Below are 22,299 nucleotides of genomic sequence, written 5' to 3'. Positions count from 1 at the left end.
AAAAAAAAAAAAAAGTTATAACACCGGTAAAAATAATGACTTTTCAACTCATTTTATTTAAAAAAAATATGAATTTGATTTAAAAGAAAAAAAAAACAGTAACATTTCATTTGAAGAAAAATGTATTTGACTCAATTACAAAATTTTCATTTCTATTAACCCAATAATAATGTCTCTACTGATAAAGTGTAATGAATTATCGCGTGTCAAAGGCCAAAAGAGCGCATAAGTTTTTTTTTGTGCCAATCGTTTTGTACCCTAATTAAAAAAAAGTATTGAGATAAAGAAAAAGTATTGAAAAGTATTGGTTTTCTAGTCAATCCAATACTTTTCAATATTTTTTCCTTTGTCTCAATACTTTTTTTTATTCAGGGTAAACATGTTCTAAGCCTATAAATGAAAAAAAAAAAATTTCCAAAGCTGAAAGGGCGTATGTTTTAAGTTATACGCCCTTTTGGCTTTAGAACACTGAAAATTTAGTGATCTAAAACCAAAAGGGTGTATAATTTTTAAATTCTTGCTTAGAAAATAAAAAATTTTCTAAAATCGGAAAGTTATTGGTTTTACCCCGTTTTTCGAAATAGTATATCAATATTTTTTTGTTTTTAATTGGGATTTTCACTGGGTCCTCATTGGGATTTCCCTATTGGACATGCCCCGTTGGAACTCAATAGGGCCCCAAGTATACCTTGGGTATTCCCAATACAATTTCTAGTCGGGTTACACCCCTTGGGAAGGAAAATAAGAAAAGCCTCAGATCACGTGTAATTGTTGGCCGAGGATTTTCTTATTTTCCTTCCCAAGGGGTGTAACCCGACTAGAAATTGTATTGGGAATACCCAAGGTATACTTGGGGCCCCATTGGGTTCTAACGGGGCATATCCAATAGGGAAATTCCAATGAGGACCCAACGAAAAACCCAATTAGAAAATCCCAATTAAAAATAAAAAAAATATTAATATACTATTTTTTGTGACTGTAATAAGGCTTTCGGAAGAACTTCCACGCGAAATTTTAAATTCAAGTAGATTGCAAGTCTTCAAAAAAGAAGTTTTCAATTACTTAATTAAATCTTGATAATTAAAATGACGTCTAATAAATAAAAAATTTAAATTTAATACATTGACGATTATGGTAAGGATAAAGTGAGTACAATTTACAAAATTATTATACTGAGTTATTATTTAAATTCTCTATTTTAAATTCGTATTTTCTATATTAATTTCCAAGTTTAATTTGATTTTACCTTGTTTATATAAAATTATTTAAATTAATTTTATTCAATACTATATTATGTACTCACAGAAATTGTTGTTTTGTAAAAACTGTATGTACTATGTAATAGGAATTGTAATTAGGCCTGTGCCTTGGCATAAATAAATTAAATCTAAATCTAAAATCAAAGAATCTTATAGAAGATTAATTATAAATAAAAATTTGTTTTTAGTTGTTTTTTAAATTAAGTGTTGATGTAAAGTTAATAAAAACAAAAATATACTTTTGAAATTTACGATAAATATAAAATAATTATGGATCTAAAACCAAATATTTAACAGGTGGTTAAAAGATTTTATAAATTGTAAAATGTATCGTTGTTTATGAAAAAGTTTTTCTAATAAAAATATTATTGGAGACTCTTGGGTCATTCCATATGTAGTCTTGGTAAGGTCTAAACAGTTCTCAAAAACGTCTCACGCTCGTGTGAAGCTTTATCAGTAAATTGTTTTGGTTAAAAAGTTAAATGTATGGACACAAATCCATTTTTATATTGATATAAATTATAAATAGAAATAATTAACAATTACTATTATTATAGTGCACAATTATTTATCTCGCATCGGTATCAAGTTCAATACTTTCATTTTGATTTATCGTCAAAACATTACTATGCTTCAGTTCACTTTTGTCTTCATATGATGGTCTTACACATTGATTTCCATACGGTGGTTTATCTGAAGAAAAAAAAATATATTTATTAAACTCACCTATTAAATAAATTTGAATCGAAAGTTTTTCAAAAATTTTAATGAGGGAGTACAAAAATAATACATATAATATTAAACAATCAAGTCTGGAATTATTGATAGCCTTTAAAATTAACGCTCAAAATTTTAACATATACCGATCCAGTGTAAGAACCTGTGCACTGATAAAAAAATTGACTTGACTCTTGAACCAAGAATTTCATTTTGAAGAAAATTATTTTTTTGAGTCAAGAGAATAAATTCTTGAGCTAAGAAATTTGTCTTGGTCTAAGAAAATTTTCTTGACTCAAGAAAATCATTTTCTTCAAAATGAAATTCTTGGTTCAAGAGTCAAGTCAATTTTTTTATTAGTGTGTAAAAAAAACTTGTCCTAAACGAGTTATAAGCTAAGGATCCTAAACGTGATACAATTTAGGACATTTTTATGACAAACTTATGACACCAAGCCGAAATGAAATTCAGATTTTAGAAAAATTTTTTCGCTATTACTCACAGAGAAAAAATAGTGTAAAAAGGATTTTTATGACAATTTTAGGATACTCTTATGACAATTTTAGGACACTATTATGAATTTTAGAACACTTTTATGTCAATTTTAGGATACTTTTATGATACTTTTAGGAAACTATTATGAATTTTAGAATAATTTCGGATATTTTTCTGACAATTTCAAAATACTAATATGACAATTTAAGAATACTTTTATAAGTTTTTTTACACGGGTATCCTAAAATTATCATAAAAGTATTCTAAAAGTGTCCTAAAAGTATCATAAAATTGTCATAAAAGTACCCTACAATTATTCTAAACTTCATAATAATATCATAAAGATACTTTTGGGACACTAAAGATACTTTTGGGGCATAAAGATACTGTTCTAAGAGTATTCTAAAATTTTCCTGAAAGTATTATAAAAGTATCTTAAAATTGTGAGAAAAGTATCCTAAAATTGTCATAAAAATGTCCTAAAAATTATAACAGTGTCCTAAAAGTGTCATAACATTATCTTAAAATTGTCCTAAAAATGTCACAAGATTGTTCTAAAATTTTCATAAAAGCATCACAAAGTTATCATTAAAGTGCCTAAAATTGTCATGAAAATCCTTTTTACAATATTTTTTTCTCTGAGTAATAGCGACAATATTTTTCTAAAATCTGAATTTCATTTTGGTTTGATGTCATAAATTTGTTATAAAAATTTCCTAAATTGTGTTAAGTTTAGGATCCTAAGCATATGAATTTTTTAGGACGTTTTTTTAACACAGGAAGGGGCTAACGTTATTTAAATATAGCTCTTATTACATTAACAATATTCAAAATGTAAAAATTGAAAAAAAAATTAAGATTTTTGTGCAAGCCATTAAAATATTTTAGTAAAATTTTGCATTCACTACTTACAGCTTTTTGAAAAGTGTGGATTTTTCAACACTTGTTTTATGCAGTTATAAATAAAAGTGTATTGGCTCTGAAATGAAAACGTATTAATTATTATAATTTAACATTTAAAAAACAGGGGAATAATTAATAAATTTAAAAAAGCTGATATACGTACTTCTCGTTGGACCATATTTATTCTTTGCTGCCGCAGTCGATAAACAGTACCAAATACGTCCAACTTTCTATTATCTTTTAGATGCTGAAGTATAATATCTATCGCTATCAGTGTACCAGTTCTACCGATGCCTGCACTAAAAACAGTAATAGAGAATTAATAATTAATCGAAGAGAGACGTATTATTACCGTTAAAAAGTAGAAATTTACCTGCAATGAACAACTACTAAATTTCGACTAGTATTTATATTGCGTTTCATGATTTGACAAAAATTAATCATAGCATCGAAATCTTCAGGAACATCATAATCCGGCCAATCTTTGAACTGTAAATGGACTATTATTCTTTTTTCTTCGTCCTATGAAAATTAATAATTATGGTAAAAATATAGTCATCATTATTATCATTTGTATAAGGATCATTCTATGTCAAATCCACCAATAGTTGGAATCGACTTTCAATCGACTCCTCTCAATTTGAACGAAATTTTGCCAAGAATTTTCTGTTACCATAAAACAAAGATTTTCCGAGAAAAAAATTTTTTTAAATTTTTATTAAAATTCATTCAAAATTAAAAATTTTTCCAATTTTTGAATTTTATTTTTTAAATGTCTAGAAAACTATTACAGATACAGAAATGAAGTTTCGTTTGTTAAAAAAAAAAAAAAAAAAAAAAAAAAAATACTTGGAGGTATAGAGAAAAACATTTTGAAAAAATGAAAAATTTTTTTAATTCACATTTGAGTTATTCAAAATTTTGGAGTTTTTCAATCAATAAAAGTGTACAAGACAACATTCTTCGGTAAAACTTCTATTATAATGTAATTGAGATCATCTTCCAGAAAAACTTGAAAAGAAAATTTATTTATTTAAGGTTGCTTTTGAAACAGCACATTCGCGACCACCGTTGTATATTAATTAATTTTATAAGAGCATTTTAGAAAATAAATTTATTTAGAGTAAAATTTTAGAATGAATTAGATTTGCCAAAAAAAGTAAAAAAAAAAAAAAAATTTTTTGAAGGATTAATTTTTTCAAAAAGTTAGAGGAGACCTTTTTTGTGGTACCCTCAATTCTTTATAAAAAAAATGTACTCTTGTCTTATTCCATCAATGAGCCGTTAGAGAATTAAAAAACTTGAAAACTCAAAAAAAAATTTTTCTCTATTATTTAACTTGGAAACACAAATTCTACAAATTTTTTTAAATAATTTTTATTCTATAGCTCCGAGTATCCTCTTTGAAACAAACGAAAGTTCATTACTGTCTCCACTATTGGAAAAATGTAAATAATTTGAATTTGAAAAAAATTTGTTTAATTTATTTTCTTTGGCAAATCTTTATTCAATGATGAAAGAAAATTTTTGACCAAAGTTCGTTCAAATTAAAAGGGGTCAAACCCAACTATTCGTCGATTTGACATGGAATTGATTCATAAGTTATAAGTAATAACTTTTTGAAGAACCAATGTCCTTTGAGTGTAGGATCGATAGTCAAATTCAGAAGAACATCTTATCGACATTTTTTCATATGTAAAAGTTTCACGAATTGTCGGAAAATATTGACAACATTTTTCCTTGTTATTTTCTATGAGTGACGTTAGCATTATAATTAATCTCACATTGTATTGCTCTACCATACGCCAAAAATCATAAGTTGTTTCTTCTTTCGGCGCTTGACATGCTATGTATTCTTCTTCATTACTAAATCCCTGCAAAAAAATTTAATTGGTAAGAATTGATAAAGGTCAATGACATAGATTTTGGAAAAAAAAAAAAGATTCCATTAACAGATAAATATATAGCTCCTACAAGGAAAGAACAAGATGACACTGGATATCATCCCAGATTATACTTAGTGATATCTGTGGTGAAAAAAAATTTCAAATAGTAGCTAAAAAAAATCCAGATTATACTGCCTGATATCTGGATTATACTCATTATAATCTGGATTACACTCATTATAATCTGGATTATAGTCATCATAATCTGGATTATACTCATTATAATCTGGATTATACTAGCTACTGTATGAATTTTTTTTAACTCAGTATAATCTAGAATTATATCCAGTGTAATCTTGTTCTTTCCGTGTACACTGATAGAAAAACTATTTTGACCCAAAAAATTTATATTGTAGACAAACAGTTATTGTGTTTTTTTTTATCTTAAATAAATAAATTAGTTTAGTTTTTTTCCTTCAAACTTCATTCTTGGTTTAAGGATTAGCTTCTTCATTTAAAATCACAAAAAAATCTTTTTCAAAGATAAAATTTGTATTTTAAAGGGGTATTTTGGTATGGTCTAGAACCATGAATTTGAGGTCATTTTTGAAGTGCTGTAAAAAAAGGGAATCAATATTTTTATGATCGATTTTTTATATGATATTTTTTAATATTTCAAGAATACAGAAAAAAAAATAAAAATTTTAAAAGTTATCAGCTGATGAAGTGAGGGGCCTCAAAAAAATTGGTACGTGACCATATCCACGATTCCAACCCTCCTAGCAATCGGAAAAAAAAATTGAAAAGATTATTAATCTAGAGTAATGTCGCAATGTTTGGAAGTACGGAAAAAAAAATTTTTTTTATAACTTTTTTTGACTTTTTGGAATTTTGTAAAAATACTAAAAATCGAAATTTCGGGATGATAATAGTTCCAGACATAGAGAAGTCTATAAAGAGTAACCTCAAAAAATTTCAAGTAAATCGGTCCAGTAGAACTTGAGAAATCGTGGGTATCGTTTTGAAAAAGACAGTTTCGAGAAGAATGCGTCTAAAGTTTAGCGGGGCCGGTTTAGAATGCCGTATCAGGAAAACAGCTAAATCTACTAAAATAATTTGAATTTTCTAAAATCCTTCTCAGGACATATTCTTAGAGGGTGAAAATTTTAAATTTTGAAAAAAAAAAAAAAAAAAAAAAACAATTGATTTTTTCGAATTTCTTGACCAGAATAGCCCCTTAACATATTTTGATATCTATAATAGTTACCTAAGTAAGTAGTAGAATTCCGAAGATTTTTAGATTTAGAAAAAAAAATTTTTATCTAAAAAATTGATTACCTTTATAAATGATGCATTTATATAATCACTATTTGGATCGTTATCGATAATATCTAACTTAACTCTCGAAAAGTCATCTGAAAGTATTCCAATGTTAATTAATTAATATAAAAGAATTCTTCTAATTTCATAGATACAAAATAATATTATCAATCATACAAGGAAGAATATCAACATAACGATTTTTTTTTCTATTCGCATGAAGACATCCAGCATTTGTTGGCATTTGTAAGTCTAAACTTAATGTTTGCAACAATTGAAATTCATTACTGAGTTTTCCGGGATTGTCAGCTAGTTGTTGACAGTGAATTATGAACTTCCGCCGATTAAATGGTGCCGGAACTGGAGATCCTGGCATATTTGAGTTTAATAATCGCCTTAATACTCTATTAAAATAAACATATAATTAACTAAAATTCGTGTAAACAACACATAAGCTTGGTCAACTGTTTAAACTTTTTGTATACTTACGTTTGAACTGAACATTTTTTTACAAGTAAAAATATAGTGATAAGAACTCCTACAGATAAAATACCAACTATCGATCCAATTATTAAGGATACTTGTAATTCGGCGTCTGGAAATGAAATATTGACCGGTAATGTTATTAAAAATTCGTAAATAATAATAATAGTAATAACTAACTTACTTGTTTTAATTTGAAATATTTTAGAATCTCGATATCCGCCATCAGTAAATGCCCTCATTCTGACATCATACCAAGTATCAGGATTCAAAGGACCATTGCAATACGACACTTTAATCTTTGACAATTCAGGACAAGTTTCAATATCTTCACCAATTTGAAATTTTATAGCCTTCAACTTTCCATAATCTACGACATGTGCTGCACCAAAATAAAAAAAAAATATTTTTTTTGTACCAGGCGTCTTGATCCCCCGACAAAATATCCCCAAGATAAAAAATCCTCGACAGGTTATCCTTTAAATTCGTTATAGTTATTAAAAATTATTAAAAAGCACAATGATAAAAGAGCACAACACGGTAACAGGCGTATGTGTTAGTCTAATGTTGAATAAACACACACAAAAACCATGTTATTAAAAGGACACCAACACTATTACCCGTGTTTGTGTATGAATAAATATACATAAAAACTATGATTATAACTTGATTAAAAAGTTAAATAAAATTTATCGAAAATTTTTTTTTGCCATAATTTATAAAAAAAAATAAAAAAGTCATTACAAAGTATAGTATATTAATTTAAAAATCTTTAAAATTTGATCTTTCCGCCTAAAATTAATATTTGTGTAACATCTGTTGGTAGAATATTGAACGGAGATTATACATTTATGTTATATTTTGATGTACGATTAATATTAAAAAATAATATTTCTGTTTTGTTTATTAATTATTATTTAATTTGCGATATTAATTGCCTTTGATTATTTCTTCATTGACTTTATTTCATTTAAATTGTGATTTATTTTGTAATAAGTATTATATTAGTCATTAAATGATATTACATAATTAATATTAATATCTAGTGTTGTAAGTGTTCTCAATTTTATATATTGATACAAACGATAAAATTGCTTAAGTAAATTAATTATTTCATTATTAATATTTGGTGTTATTTAAAAATTCCGGCTATTTAGGATTAATTGGCGGGGATTTTTTGTCTTGGGGATATTTTGTCGAGGACATTTTTTCGGGGGATTCAAAATCATGGAACCATTTTTTTGGGTCTAACTTTGGCAAATATTGAATTTTAACGTAAGCTTACGCTCATGCGAGTTATTGCAAAATTTAGACGCTTGATAAGGTATTGTAAATCCTTTTTGAGCAGATTCAATCCAAGAAGCTATCGAGGGCCATTCTCCGGCTTTCAAGTCATTTCGAGAAAAGTTTCCATAGTTAAATCCAGCTTTCGCAATAATTACGGCATAGCATCTTATTTCACCATGAGTATTCAGAAACAATGGTAGTAAAATTGTTGCCGAGAACGTTGTTTTTCGAGTTTTGTAGGGATCAATCGTAATTTGATCAAGGTACTCAGTTTCTGGATCTGATGGAACTGGAAATAAAATATTCTATCGACTTAATAAAAAAGGACTATCGGAGTCTTAAAAATTTTTGGGAAAGACCAAAAAAATGCTCAAACAAATTTTACTTCGGCCAAGATGGTTAAGAAAATTTTTTTTCTGTTTTTCAGATTTTTCTTTCCTGTACTCTATAAATAACTTCTACCAATCAGTAAAAATAAAAAATTCTAAGTATCTGTATACTTACCGCCAGCTGGGTATAATAATCTGATTTCTTTTGCAGCTCCTAAAGGTTTGACATCTTTAACCTTTCCAGCAACAGAAAAATCGTACGTATATTCATCCTTCAACTGCAACTTGACCGTGCATATATCATCAATACACATTTGTGACGTGATAGTTGTATTCAAATCGTGATTTGGGAAATTGTTTCTAGTTCCGATTCCAGTAACTACAAAATTTTCTATTTTTACTGCATTTATAAAGCAAGGAAGTCCCCACGATAGAAAAGCTTCGAGATTGGTAGCATCATCAGAGGCTTTTTTAAAAATATAGGTAAGATTTGATACTGGTCCTGGTGCTGGTAACAGAAAACAATGAAACTATGTTTAAATAATCCAAGTTGCGAAGACTAACAGATCTGGCAGATAAATTCATATATTATAATAAAAGTTGTATGCACGTAAAAAACCCTCATACGTCCGCCTAGGACGAAAAAATATAATATTCAACTTTTTTAACTTCCCGCTAAGAAAATTGAAGATTTTCAAAAATCGAGAAGTTATTGGTTTTACCCTGTTTTTCGAAAATCGAGTTTTCATCAGGTCTTGACGTTTCGAGGTCCTAGGAAGCTTCTCTAACTATCCCTGCGATGGTGTCTGTATGTCTGTATGTATGCATGTATGTATGTAAACCTTTCATAACTTTTGAACGGCTTGACCGATTTCATCGCGGTTGACGCCATTCAAAAAGGCTTGACTGAACTTAGATTTTAAATACGATTTGAATCGATTCGGACCAGTAGATTTTGAGAAATCACAAAAAACTACGAAAAAAAAAATATTTTTCAAATGTTTTTTGTGGAGTAACTTTTAAACAGCTTTACCGATCGATTCCAAAAACTAATCACCTCTCAACATCAACAAAAATAGCGTTGATCATCGCCAAGCCTATCAAAATCGGTTGATTCGTTCGTGAGTTATCGTTGACGAAAAAAAGTGATTTTTCTAATTACACCAAAGTTTCCGATCTGATCAATTTGTGTTTGGAAGTATATCATAGAATTTGAGAAATTGCATCAAATGCTGCCAACCGCGTGAAAATCGGTTCATTCATTCAGAAGTTATTGCAGTTTGAAAATTAAAAAAATAGTGTTTTATAAAACTTCTATCAGACTTTTGAGATCGAAGAGCTTAATAGCATAGAATAGCTTACTCTTTGACCGCGAAGAGCTCAAAATAACACACAAATTATATTTTTGAGCTCGAAGAGTTCAAAAACATAAATGGCATAAATGCAATTTTAAGCGCTTAGATATGGAATTAGCGGGAAGTTGCAGGGATGGGGCCTTTAGAATCAACCGTTTTCTCAATTTTTTAAAATGATTTTTTAATTAAATAAAGTTGATCTATTTTACGCTCGTCACTGTCAAACTGTCAAATCTCAGTACAATACAACCTGGTTATAAGTTACATCAGATGATCTACTCACTCTCACGGCAGTTATATTTATATATGAAATATTTCACGTAAGCAGAAGAGAGAAAGAAATATTACCAAGTTGTACGATCTTTAACTTTCTGCCTCGAAATAGGTGCAAAAGATGCGTACTTTCAACCGAGGTATATGAAAACATACATTTTTTACTTATAATTTTATGTATTTTCTTCGGTTAATTATTTATTTATTGTAATCAAGTTTATATATCCTTCATCACTTAAAATTTTATCAACTAAAATTATTTATGTGAACATTACTTGCAATTTTACGAGACATTTTATCTTAATATTCTAATTCTCTGTTAATTAACCACTTTGGAAATTTGGAGAAAGATGCAGCTAGGATCAGACTAATTATACCGGGCCTTCTTATTAAATTATCCTTTTGTTAACTAACAAACGTTCCAAAAATTCAAGCTAACAAGAAAACAAGTTATTTGTCATTCAAGAGAAAATATGAAAATTATATCCCGACAAAGATTTCTCGAGATAAAATCGAGACAAAAATTTGTTAAAATGAAAAATTTAATATATTAATATTTTTACAGAAAAAAAAATCAATATCTGTTGCTATTGTTATAAATAATGTACGTTAACTTGTCAAGAATATAAATTCTAAAAAGAAGAATTTTTTTCTGGTTATATACGACACTACATGAGATGTGAGTATCTATGATTTGATTGGATATAAGAAAGTATACTTATAACTATTAAAGTAAAAAATCAGATTCTACTTACCACCAGGGTGTGTTGCAAATGGCACACTATCACTATAATTACTCCAACCAGCCAGCGTTTTTGCTCGAATTGACGCTTGGTAGCTAGAAAATGGATATGCTTTTTCATATGACAATGACGAAGTACTCTCGTTGAGAATAATACTGTATTCACTCTTGCTTGAAAAATTACTGCACCATATCGGTTGATGAAATTTATAATACCACGTGAAATTAACTTCAAATTTTGATATATGGCCTGGTAGATAGACTGGTAGTTTCCAAATGAATGAAAATTTTTTATCTGTGTTATTGAATACGGATAGCTGTGGAGAAGTGGATACTGCAAAAAATTTAAATCTTGATCCTGATATTATATAACAACTAGGGTGTTCCAAAATTCAACTTCCGTGATGGACCTCTTAAAATTGGAATTTTGAGATCCGCTTTTAACAGGAGCCGTGTTTGGGCATTTCCTGAGATATTTTGGGTGGAAGGGATTTATTTGATTATCATAGAATTTTTTAACAGGAGTTTTGTTTAGGCATTTTTGCTGAAATTTCAAAATTTCAAAATTTGGCCAAACAAAACTTCTGTTAAAAAATTCTATGACTATCAAATAAATTCCTTCCACCCAAAATATCACAGGAAATGCCCAAACACAGCTCCTGTTAAAAGCGGATCTCAAAATGCCAATTTTAAGAAGTCCATCACGGAAGTTGAATTTTAGAACACCTTAATAACAACTAAAAAAATTGATGAAGAATAAAAATGAAGCTTACTGTCTTCTGAAGTTTTTAATAAAACTGTATCGCTTTTACTACTGTTCTTACGATCATTGGAAGTTATACTAAAACATTCATATCGAGTGTATGGTGAAAGAGATTTTATTGTGGTAGTAATTATTCTTTGGATAAAATCTTCAGTAATATTTATGGAGGAACTACTGTTCGTTCCATTATAGCCCAAACCAAGAACTTGATTATAATTACAAACTGTCAAAATTTTCATGTTTCCGCAATTGTTGAATTCATTGATATCTAATTGCCATGCAATTGCTATTTCATTCTTTCCAGGATCTGATGACAGGTACAGAGGAACTTCTGAGACTAGAATAAAATATTTAATTAATCGTATAACATATAATTCAAGTATTACATTGAAAAAAAAAAAAAAAACTACTAGATTCAGAAAAATATTTTCTTCAAAATTCCACTCTTATTTTTTTGTTTCAAGATATATTCAGTTTTTTAATAAAAAAATTTAAGATGAGTTAACAGCGACAGAGCCCCGGAACATTAAAACGGAGTGTCTTAAAAAAGACTTAACATTGTTCGATAATAAATTTTCAACAATTTCAAATTCAATTCAAAAAGAGCGTACTCAAAAATGTAGCGGTTAGAAAGTCGTAAAATCGTCTAAAAATTAATTTTCACAACAAATTCAAGAACCAAATTTCAAAAATCTGCCCTCGGAATTTTTTTTTTGGCGTCTTAAAAAAATCTTAAAATAGTCTTGGTTCGTGTCACGTTTAAGATCTAAATAAACGATAATTTTTTTCTACACGGGTGTGGCTTTTACACTTTCTACATTAAGTTCTGTAATATTTATGTATTTGACACCCCAATGTGAGGCATTCCATAGTGACTGGTATAGGACATTTGACTCTAGAATTCCATCAATTACAAGCTACAATTATGTGACTGAAATTTGTGTAAAATGTATTTTATAATATAAAAGAATAACGAATTAACAACATCATTTTGTCAAAAATCTCGATTACTTTTTAAATTTTTCGTAATTATCGTTTGACTGAGTATGATTGGTGGAACATCGAAAAATCCTTCTCTCTTACCGCGGTATATTTAAAGTCGAATTTCAGTTCGAGCACTAAGCTTTTAAAAAATGCTTCTCTCACAATACAAAATTTATCCTACTAGCATTTAATATTATAAAGAATTAGACTGATTACCTGCGTAGGAAAAATTAGAAAAAATTTTTTTTATTGTGACTGGTGGGACAAGTACAAAATGCGTACATAAAGTTGTTTATTTAGAAGCATTTATGTTATTCCAACCTTAGAAATATTATTGTTTATATATTAAACTATTAATTATTTAGGATAAATAAAATAAATAATAAAAGAACACAAATAATGGATTAAGCATGCTGACAACACGATTTTGATGAACTTAGGTGCAAATTAATAGAGAGCATAAAATAAATTTGTTCTTAAAACTCTTTCGTTTTTTATCCTGTTGTAATGTACTCCGAAAAATCTACGAGAAATGAAATGAGAATAGAAAAAGATTCATAAATAAGAACGATCCCTCGCAGACCCCCCCCCCCCGGTTTTCCTTTAAAATCTATCCTCAAAGGTCATTAACCCCATCATCACCGCTGTCAAACACCTCTCTAAACATTCGAAAAAACTCAGATGACCCCCGCTGAGGGGTGAGGAAAAGGTCTGGCGCCAGTGGCCGCGGAGTGGGGGTTTGTTATGACTCGCTCTGAGCGCCCCATACTACTAGCGTTCCACATTTTTAAAATTAAATAATTCTGTGAAGCGGGAAAAAATAGGAGTTGCGGCAATTATTACTTGAAGCGTTTCTCATTCACGTAACAAGATAATTGGGAGGATAAATCGCGAAAAAATTCAGCAAGAAAAATCGCCAAATTAGTGATTATTTAGATTAAAAAAAATTAATCATTTAACTGAACATCACTAAAAGAAACAAAGCTGTTAATTTCAGTACTTTCACTAAATTCTATGATGCATTGACTATAAGCCAGAGTCCCATCAGTCGCATGTGACTAGTGGGACATATTTTCAATCATCCTGAAAACTATATTTTGGATTTTTTGGCAGTGGTAAGAAGTTTAAATCATTTTTAACATGTTTATTGTTACTTCTATAAAGAAAAAAAAAATTGAATAAGTCAGATTTAAGGTTGGGAAACAATTTTTCTATCTTCTTGCGTGACTGGTGGGACATGTGATAAGCTTATATTCAAATACAAAATATACAAAAACTAACGTATCTTTTCGTTTGAATCAAACGTAATTCTTTTTTTTATTTAATTCTTTTTTTTAAATAAAATGAATCACTAGCTGGAATTGATAAGATGGTTAAAAAAAACGTGTTGCCGACTTAAACAACATTTGGCCCGGATACTAGTTAGTACGACTGAAAAGTTACTAGGAGAGAAAAATCGATTTTCTTATTGATTAAAAAAAATTTCCTTTACAAATTAGTAAAATATAGACTTTTAATAATAAATTAAGACTAAATTAGAATTAACTAGAGAAATTTTAAGATTTTAGTCATTTTCCTATTTCGCATGGAATGCCCCATGTACGCTTTACTGTTTGATACTAAAAAAATTAACCGGAATCCGAGTCGATTTTACTGTTTATTTTCTTTCGTGAACACGCAGAGGTATAGAAAGATAGTAAATGTTGAATGCCCCTTAAGAGATATGATTTGAAATGATTTACATGATTTGACAGGATTAAAAATAATTAGAAAAATAATCATTTTTAATCATATCAAATCATTTTGTTTAATCAGGGTCTGTGTGTAAATTATGCAATTTTGAAAATTAATTACTCAAAAACGATGCGATGAATTGATTTGAAATTTTGGTAGTGAATTATTAATATATTTCTTTCGATAAAAAAAATTTCATAACTTTTTGTTAACATGCCTATCACACACCAACTATCTCAATTCTTTGTACTCGAAAATTTAGCAATGATTTTTTAGCAGCTATAATTCGATGATAATTCAATTATTGAACATTGAACTGAAAAGAGTAACTTACCAAATTAAAAAATAAAATACGATTTCCGGAATAGAAAGGTAGTCAAAACGATGTAAATTACTTACTAGGAGCTAACGTTTTGTTAGAATGAAAAATATGAGGACGACTGTCATTTCCGAACTGATCGATGGGAACAATAATAACATTATAAATACTGCATGATTGCAGATTATTAAACATTATTTGATATCCAGTAGTCGTATTTTCTTTGAATGCATTGTTATATGGGTGATCTTGGTATATTGTTATCCGGTACAAGCTTACACAAGATGCCCCAATTGGCTTGCTCCAAAAGATAATCAAAGAATCATTTTGCGGTGAAGTCCATGCAGAGGGTGGTGCACTTGGTTCTGAAAAATTTTAAATTGTATTTTTTATCGCTAATCAGGATTTATTTTTTCAAGGCAGAAATATTTTTAGTATAGTTTACTCAAAAATCCAGTCACTCCAGTAATGTTAGTACTGCCAAATTCTCCATTTTCTCCATGAAGAGATACTGAGAAATGATAAGTAGTGCACGGTAACAAATTAGTGGCATTGTAAAGAGTTTGAGTAACGTTAGCTTCCTCGCATATATCTGCATGGCAGTATGTTATAACATTTTTCATTACACAATCATCACGTCCTGGTATATACCAACTAATTGCTAACCAATCAGTACTGTTTCCTGTGATTTTTAAATTCAGCTGATCCTTGTCAACTGCAAAATACAAATCCACATTATTAGTTTGATATTGTTAAAACTGACATATTTAGCATTATGAATGTACACGGAGAAAAAAAAACAGCATTGATTACTGTTTTGTACAGTACTCAGTACTCTGTTTTGGAAGAAAATAAGGTTAAAGTGTTTGGGACAGTAGAGAGCGCTATATAAAAATCATAGTTAAAAAAAATTAAAAAACACGCTTTTTATAGAAAACCGAACTAAAGAATAAAAAATAAATTTTGATAAATGTAAATTAATTATAGTTTAAATAAGAATAAAATATATTTTATTTTAAAAAAGCGTGGAGTGCATGGTGAATCCGAATCTGAAGTCAGTTTTGCCCATACACCCTCAAAATTTTGAGTAAAATCCAAAACTCAAAAAAAAAAAAGGCAAAAATTGCGAAAAAACTGTAGTCACAGCGATAAATAAAATTTTGTGGACCCAGATCAAGTATGATTTTATGTATTTCAATTCATTGAATCTGAATCTGAACATTAATTAGCCCGATGAGCCGTCAAAATTTGAAAAAATACACACACACACGCACACACACATATTGACATCGCGGGGGTAGTCAGAGAAGCTTCCTGTGACCTTAAAACGTCGAGATCTGATGAAAACTCGATTTTTAAAAAACGGGGTAAAAAAAATAACTTCCCGATTTTTTAAAATCTTCGATTTTCTCAGCGGGAAGTTAAAAATTTTTTTTTATACGCCCTTTTGGCACTAGTAACGTGATATGTTTACATATATACAATATGAGGTTAAAATTTCAGAAGAATTGAACTACGTGTTACGGAGAAACCGTGTTGGCCGTCCGTAAGTAGTTTTGAGAAAAACGCGTTTTAAGTTTCTTTAAAAAAAAATCATAAAAAATCTTACCAAAATTTAATCAGCAACACTTGTCCGAAATAGTTAATACATTCCCGAAAATTCTTAGATAGATATATATCCGAAAAATGTAAAAACACAAAATCGAATTTTTGAAAGTGACAAACTAGACTACACCCTTAATGTAAAAAAAAATTTTTTTAATTACCTATTAATCCAGTTATACCAATCACAGTGATATCTTCCCCAGTATTATTAGTTTTTGCAGGTGAGACACTAACAACATATTTAGTACAAGATTGTAAATGTGTGATTGTATAATTGGTTATTGTATTAGCTGTATAACATTTGTTCGTGCTACTTCCTCCGGACCATTTTAAGATGTAATATTCAAAATCGCTTGAATTTTTCGGAGGCTTCCATTCTACGGTAAGGGATGAGTCGTTTGAACTTGTTATCAACAAACCTCCAGCGACCAAATCGTATTCTAAAAAAAATTGAAATTCAAAAGTTCATACTAGTAGTGTAAAAAATTAGTTAAAACTCTTGTTCATTAAATTTTTGAGTAGATTAATCCAGCCCTTTCAAAGATAATCAAAATATAAAAAAATTATTTATACATTTTTAGAGGCAAGATTTCACAACTGATAGAATAAAGACTTGATTTATGTTTTTTGTGCATTAAATAAGATTTTTGACAATTGTTTAATATTACTCTTTAAACATGAGTTAGAGAAAATTTACTTTAATAAGTGAATACTTATTAATTCAAATTGCCAATCGAACCGTAGTAAACCACGGTTTAGAGTAATTAAAGAGTACGATTCATAATATTTCAACCCATATAAAACTAATTAGAATTTTTTTCAGAAACCACAAATTTTTCTCTCGAATTTAATCAAAAATTAAAATAATTTTTTAAAAATGTCATTTTGTTTATTAAACAAATTTTTTTTTACTGATAATAAAAAATCAATTCACGGAAAAAAGTAATCTGTAATAAATAATAGTCGATTTGTAATAAGTAATGCTAAAAATTATCATTTCAAACAGTAAAATCGTGATTTTAATAACTACTATGTAATATTTATCATTTAAATGCTACAATTTATTATTTACATGGAAGAAAATACTATTTCAAACAGTAACACTCGCTACGTGAATGTCTAAAATGTTAAAGTATAATAATTAAGAATTTTGACTTTGATATTTATCATTTCGTACCTAAAAAATAATCGAATGATATGTAAAAAGTATAAAATACAGTTATTAAATTTCTAATACAAGCAACGTCAATATGTACAAAGTAAAATCGTAAATTTTAAACGCAACGCCAAAAATGAAACTGTAATTATTGACTTGCTTGGACTGGTAAAATATATATTTTAAGAGTAGAATTTTTACTGTTTCAAATATTAAATTCTTCCAGAGTGAGACCCCCTTCTCCTCATAATATGGACTATATATTGAAACGGTAATTTTTACTGGTTGAAACTGTAGTTTTTCAAGATAAAAGAGTCGTTATTTACTATAGTGACAGCTACTAATCACTTATTTTGGATATTAAATTATAAATTGTGGCTTTTACATTTTCTACATTAAGTTCTGTAATATTTATATTTTTGCCACCTCGATTTCCGCTTTACTATTTGAAATTATAAAAATTAACCGGAATCCGAGTGAATTTTACAGTTTATAGATGAAAGTATATATTGTTTTCCGTAAAAAAATTGACAGACCGGAGTTATAAAATAGCGGGAAGATTATACACAGAAAGAAAAAAAATCTTGAGTCAAGCGTAAATTTTCTTAAATCAAAAAAATCTGAAGGAAGACTGAAAATTTCTTGAATGAAGTTAAATTTTTTAAGCCAATAAAATTTCTTCTTGCGCCAAAATAATTTCAGTCTTCCTTACAATTTTTTTGGTTCAAGAAATTTTTTTTTCTGTGTAGATAATAGGGACAAAAAAAATGTTGACTTTTTGCGAGATTTCATTCAACAAAAGTCCAAAATTAATATTTGTTAACTTAATTTTAATAAAACATTACCAAAAAATTTGTGTGTAATTTTGAGTAACTACTTTGTAGGTGGGTTTTACTGAAATACTTTGCAGATCTATACCTGTAGAATACTTGAAAATCAAATTGCCTCCATCATTATTTTCTTCATTACTATTATCATTTACAACATGATCATCCAAATCTCCTTCGCATTTAGAAAGAGGCGGTTCAGATATCTCTTTGTTCACTGAATCGTTGAATTTACCATTATTGAAAATTATGTTATTAATTTCAGAGACTGTGTTCGACTTTTCCGCTTGATAATTTAATGTTGACGATAGAATGGTGGTCGTTTCATTTTCCAAAGGAAAATTATAATTTATTGGGTACCCAGAGGAGCTAGTTTTGATTTTTGTTTGTGGAAACATTGTTGTCTCATCGAATAATTTTCCATAGTCAACGATGCTTGAGTCATTTAAGAAAACCTCATTGGTCAATAATTTTCTCTCATCCAATACAGAGTACTTTGGAAGGGTTTTTAAAGTATTATTTTCTTTTAATGGATCAACAACTCTGAGGCTTAAAAATGTTATTAAAAGTATTTTGAAACAATAGTGAGCAGAACTACCGCGAAATATCATTACTTCACTGATTTCTAAAATAAAGATGGGTTTATAATTATATTTGTGATAAATGATTACAATTTTCAATAAAGAAAAAACTATTTGATTCAAGAAAAATATTTTCTTTGAAATTTCACTTTTGATTCAAGATATTCAATTTTCTTAATTCAAGAAATGAACTCGCAAATCAATTAATCAAAACTATAGATGAGCAAAAAGTTTTTGGAAAGAAATTCATTTTAACGAAGCATTTTACTGTTTTTAAATAAAATAAAATTTTCTCTTAAAAAAATTAATATTTCTAAAAAAAACTTTCTGTTAGAAAATACATAATTGAATAATTCATCGAGTAGTATAACATTTTTACTTTATTTAGGAGAAATTCATGAATCTGTAAACTGAAAAAAAAAAAAAAAAAAAAAAACAATAACTTTCCGATTTTTTAAAATCTTCAATTTTCTTAGCGGGAAGTTAAAAATTAGCTTGAATCAAGAGAAAAATTCTTGAACCTAGAAAATAATTTTGAAGAGTTTCATTGTCTTGAATCAAGATGAAAAATTCTGGAATTAAGTAAAATTTACTTTACCAAGAATTTGTTAGTTTAAGAATTTTTTTTACTTAAACCAAGAAGATGAAATTCTTCAAAATTATTTACTTAATTCAAGTTAATTTTTTTTTCTGTGTAATAGCAAGATCGTTTCTTTAGACACTGGGCAATATTTTAGGATAGGGAATACATGTTAGATATACGATTTTTAATTGCTAAGAAAAGGGATTTTGTCCAGTACCTCCTTAATTCCAATGTAATACTTAATCTATTTACTGACTTAGATTATTTTATTCAATTCGATTTTCGGAGATTTATCAAATTTTTGAACTCACACATACCCCCAAATGGCTTACATGTCATTTCTCAGTGGAGTTTAGTTTAATTTTTTTAATTTGTCTATTATTGATATGCTAAAAGCTTATTTAATTTTAAAGTTTATAAATATCTCAAATGAAAAATTATAATTTAATGAGATTTTATGGTCTTTAAGGTAGAACCCTCGCGACTTTCGTAGTCAAAAGTTTATGTTAGAGTGTACGGTACATATTCTTGAGAGTCATTATTGATAAGTCTAAAACTTTTTGCTGTGAAGATTTCAGTCTGTTAAGTTAAGATGACGAGATTCAAGACAAGAAACTTTAAAAGTCTGAAAATCAGTTTTCTTCAAACTAAGTTTGTTGGATCAACATTATTTCCCTTGAATCAAGATAGATTTCTATTAAAATGAAAAAGATTGCACTCACAGTGTTAATTAAAAATATAAACTATAGAAAGTTTAGAAACATGAGTGAATTAAACAAAATCAGCGACAAGTAACTGATAAAATTGATATTATTTAAAGCATTTATAGTGTAATATTTGAAAAAGTTAAGAAATTTGTTGCTTTAAATACTTTATCAAAGATATCTGAACGATTGCATCGATTTAAATGTCACTTGCAATAATTGACGTCGTTTTTTGCACGATAAATGTGATTGAATTTTGAAAAACGGTTACTTGAAGAAATTCAGTTAACTAAAGAAAATTATCATGTATATTTTATCATACAGGATCGATGACATATAGCGGAAATATTAACACTCACACAGTTGTTTTTCTCAAGTGGTAGCTTTTAGCGGTGGAAAAAACTTTAAAATGTCAATATATTTTCAAAATAAATAATAGGATCTCAGTTAATTATCGTAGAATTTGAATTATATTGATACTTTTACACAGAATAAAATATTATGTTTCTTCAAGTAAATTTGACTTGAAAGAGTGTAACTCAAAAATGTACAGTCAATGAAATGTAGAGATATATACTGTGGTAGCTTATAAATAATTATACCTACATTAATTTATAATGAAAAATAAATAAAAAATTAAATATGTATTTTAACAGGAACTAAAACACGCAAGGAATTTTTATCACCGTCCAACAAGATAAATAAAATAGACTAATATCTACTGGCATTTCACTTGTTCGATACTTTAAAATATAAACTGACACTTCTCATTTCACTGATAACGCTGATAACGTAAAAGTGTTTCACGCTTATTATCTTCATGCTCTTCAGTTTCTATTACAGTTTCGTCTATACCCGGAAAAAATACATAATTGTTTACCCTTTGTGGTTGTGGCGACACAGTTTAATATTTATGATCATTTATTAAATGATGTACGCAGTCTAAATTTTTTTATCTCTACGCAATATTTGACTGTGAAAATCCTTATTTAGATAAAAATTAAATTTTCTGCGTAAAAGCAGAAAATATGTCAAAAGCATTCTGCATGTAATTCATGTTTTCCATTTCTTCATTATATCTTATTTAAAAATAATAGAATTCAAAAGGAATCCCTGTCAAATATCCAATGAGACCGTAAACTCTTGCGCTGTTGGAACATATGAATTTGACTTACTGTTTCTAATCACTGTCAATGACTTGAAAGAAAAAAGTACTAATTCCAATGCTCTATACATCAGAGTATCTATGTGAAGAAATGATACGTTTGATCTCGAATATTCGTTAGAGGTTGTCATTGTAAGATTCTCAAAAACTGTGATATACTTTATTTATCTATTCACTGATAAAAAATGTATGTTAACTCAAGAGATATTTTCTCGATCTAAGAATTTATTTTGAAAGACAAATTATTATTTTGCTTTAAGAATTTCTTGTCTTGATTTAGATTTTCTTGGCTTAAGAGCTATATTATTTTCAATCGATACATTTAATTTTTTAATCAAAATAACATTATCGTTTAAAAAACTTAAAATAATTCATCAAAGTATATTTCAAAAACTAAATAGTCTTTAATTGTTATACCATAAAAAAAAATAATTTCTTGGAAATAAGTAAATTAATGACTCAAAAAAAAGCCATTCTTTTAACACAAGTCGGTAACATCTTGAATCAATGTTATCGCCTATCTTGAACCAAGAGACAAAAATTCTTGAAAGAAATATATCTATATCTAGTTTCAAGAGTTCAAATTTTGAAGAAAAAAAGTTTCTTAAATCAACATTGTTTTTATATTAGTGTTGGAATTAATAGCTTATATAAAAACAACTTTAGTTACATGTTGAATAACATTATTTATTCATTGAATAATTTGAAAATTAATTTAATAACTAAATAATCCTGGTTATTAGTTCTATTAATAATATTCATTAATAATAAAATTATGACATTGGGAAAAAAATTAGAAAAATGGTTGACCTTCAAGGCCATGATCCCT

General features: G+C 28.1%; 1 protein-coding gene across 1 annotated transcript; it reads right to left on the bottom strand.

Annotated features, from left to right (window-relative positions):
- Positions 1 to 884: 884 nt before the first annotated feature.
- Positions 885 to 21,052, bottom strand: LOC141537421 (uncharacterized). The gene is made up of 18 exons (XM_074258413.1): positions 20,912 to 21,052; positions 18,529 to 19,062; positions 16,616 to 16,894; positions 15,295 to 15,564; positions 14,930 to 15,214; positions 11,823 to 12,149; positions 11,063 to 11,383; positions 8,855 to 9,187; positions 8,349 to 8,639; positions 7,248 to 7,445; positions 7,070 to 7,175; positions 6,758 to 6,984; positions 6,599 to 6,675; positions 4,991 to 5,248; positions 3,748 to 3,896; positions 3,538 to 3,673; positions 3,384 to 3,450; positions 885 to 1,952 (listed from the first exon to the last, which is right to left on the bottom strand). The coding sequence occupies exons 2-18, from the start codon at positions 19,046 to 19,048 to the stop codon at positions 1,828 to 1,830; spliced, it is 3,969 nt and encodes a 1,322-aa protein (XP_074114514.1). The 5' UTR covers positions 19,049 to 19,062; positions 20,912 to 21,052; the 3' UTR covers positions 885 to 1,827.
- Positions 21,053 to 22,299: the final 1,247 nt, after the last annotated feature.

The sequence above is a fragment of the Cotesia typhae genome, unplaced genomic scaffold (assembly GCF_013202065.1).
Source record: "Cotesia typhae breed Kobodo isofemale line unplaced genomic scaffold, CoteBio_Ctyphae scaffold_91, whole genome shotgun sequence".
Taxonomy (NCBI): domain Eukaryota; kingdom Metazoa; phylum Arthropoda; class Insecta; order Hymenoptera; family Braconidae; genus Cotesia; species Cotesia typhae.
Note: the sequence above shows the minus strand (reverse complement) of the source record. Positions and strands in the feature narration are given on the sequence as shown.

Coding starts and splice junctions, on each gene's coding strand:
- LOC141537421 (XM_074258413.1), bottom strand. CDS start 19,048: ATGATATTTCGCGGTAGTTCTGCTCACTATTGTTTCAAAATACTTTTA. Junction 9,188..11,062: donor ATTTGCAACACACCCTGGTG/GTAAGTAGAATC, acceptor TTCTGTTACCAG/CACCAGGACCAGTATCAAAT. Junction 5,249..6,598: donor TAAATGCATCATTTATAAAG/GTAATCAATTTT, acceptor ATTTTTTTGCAG/GGATTTAGTAATGAAGAAGA.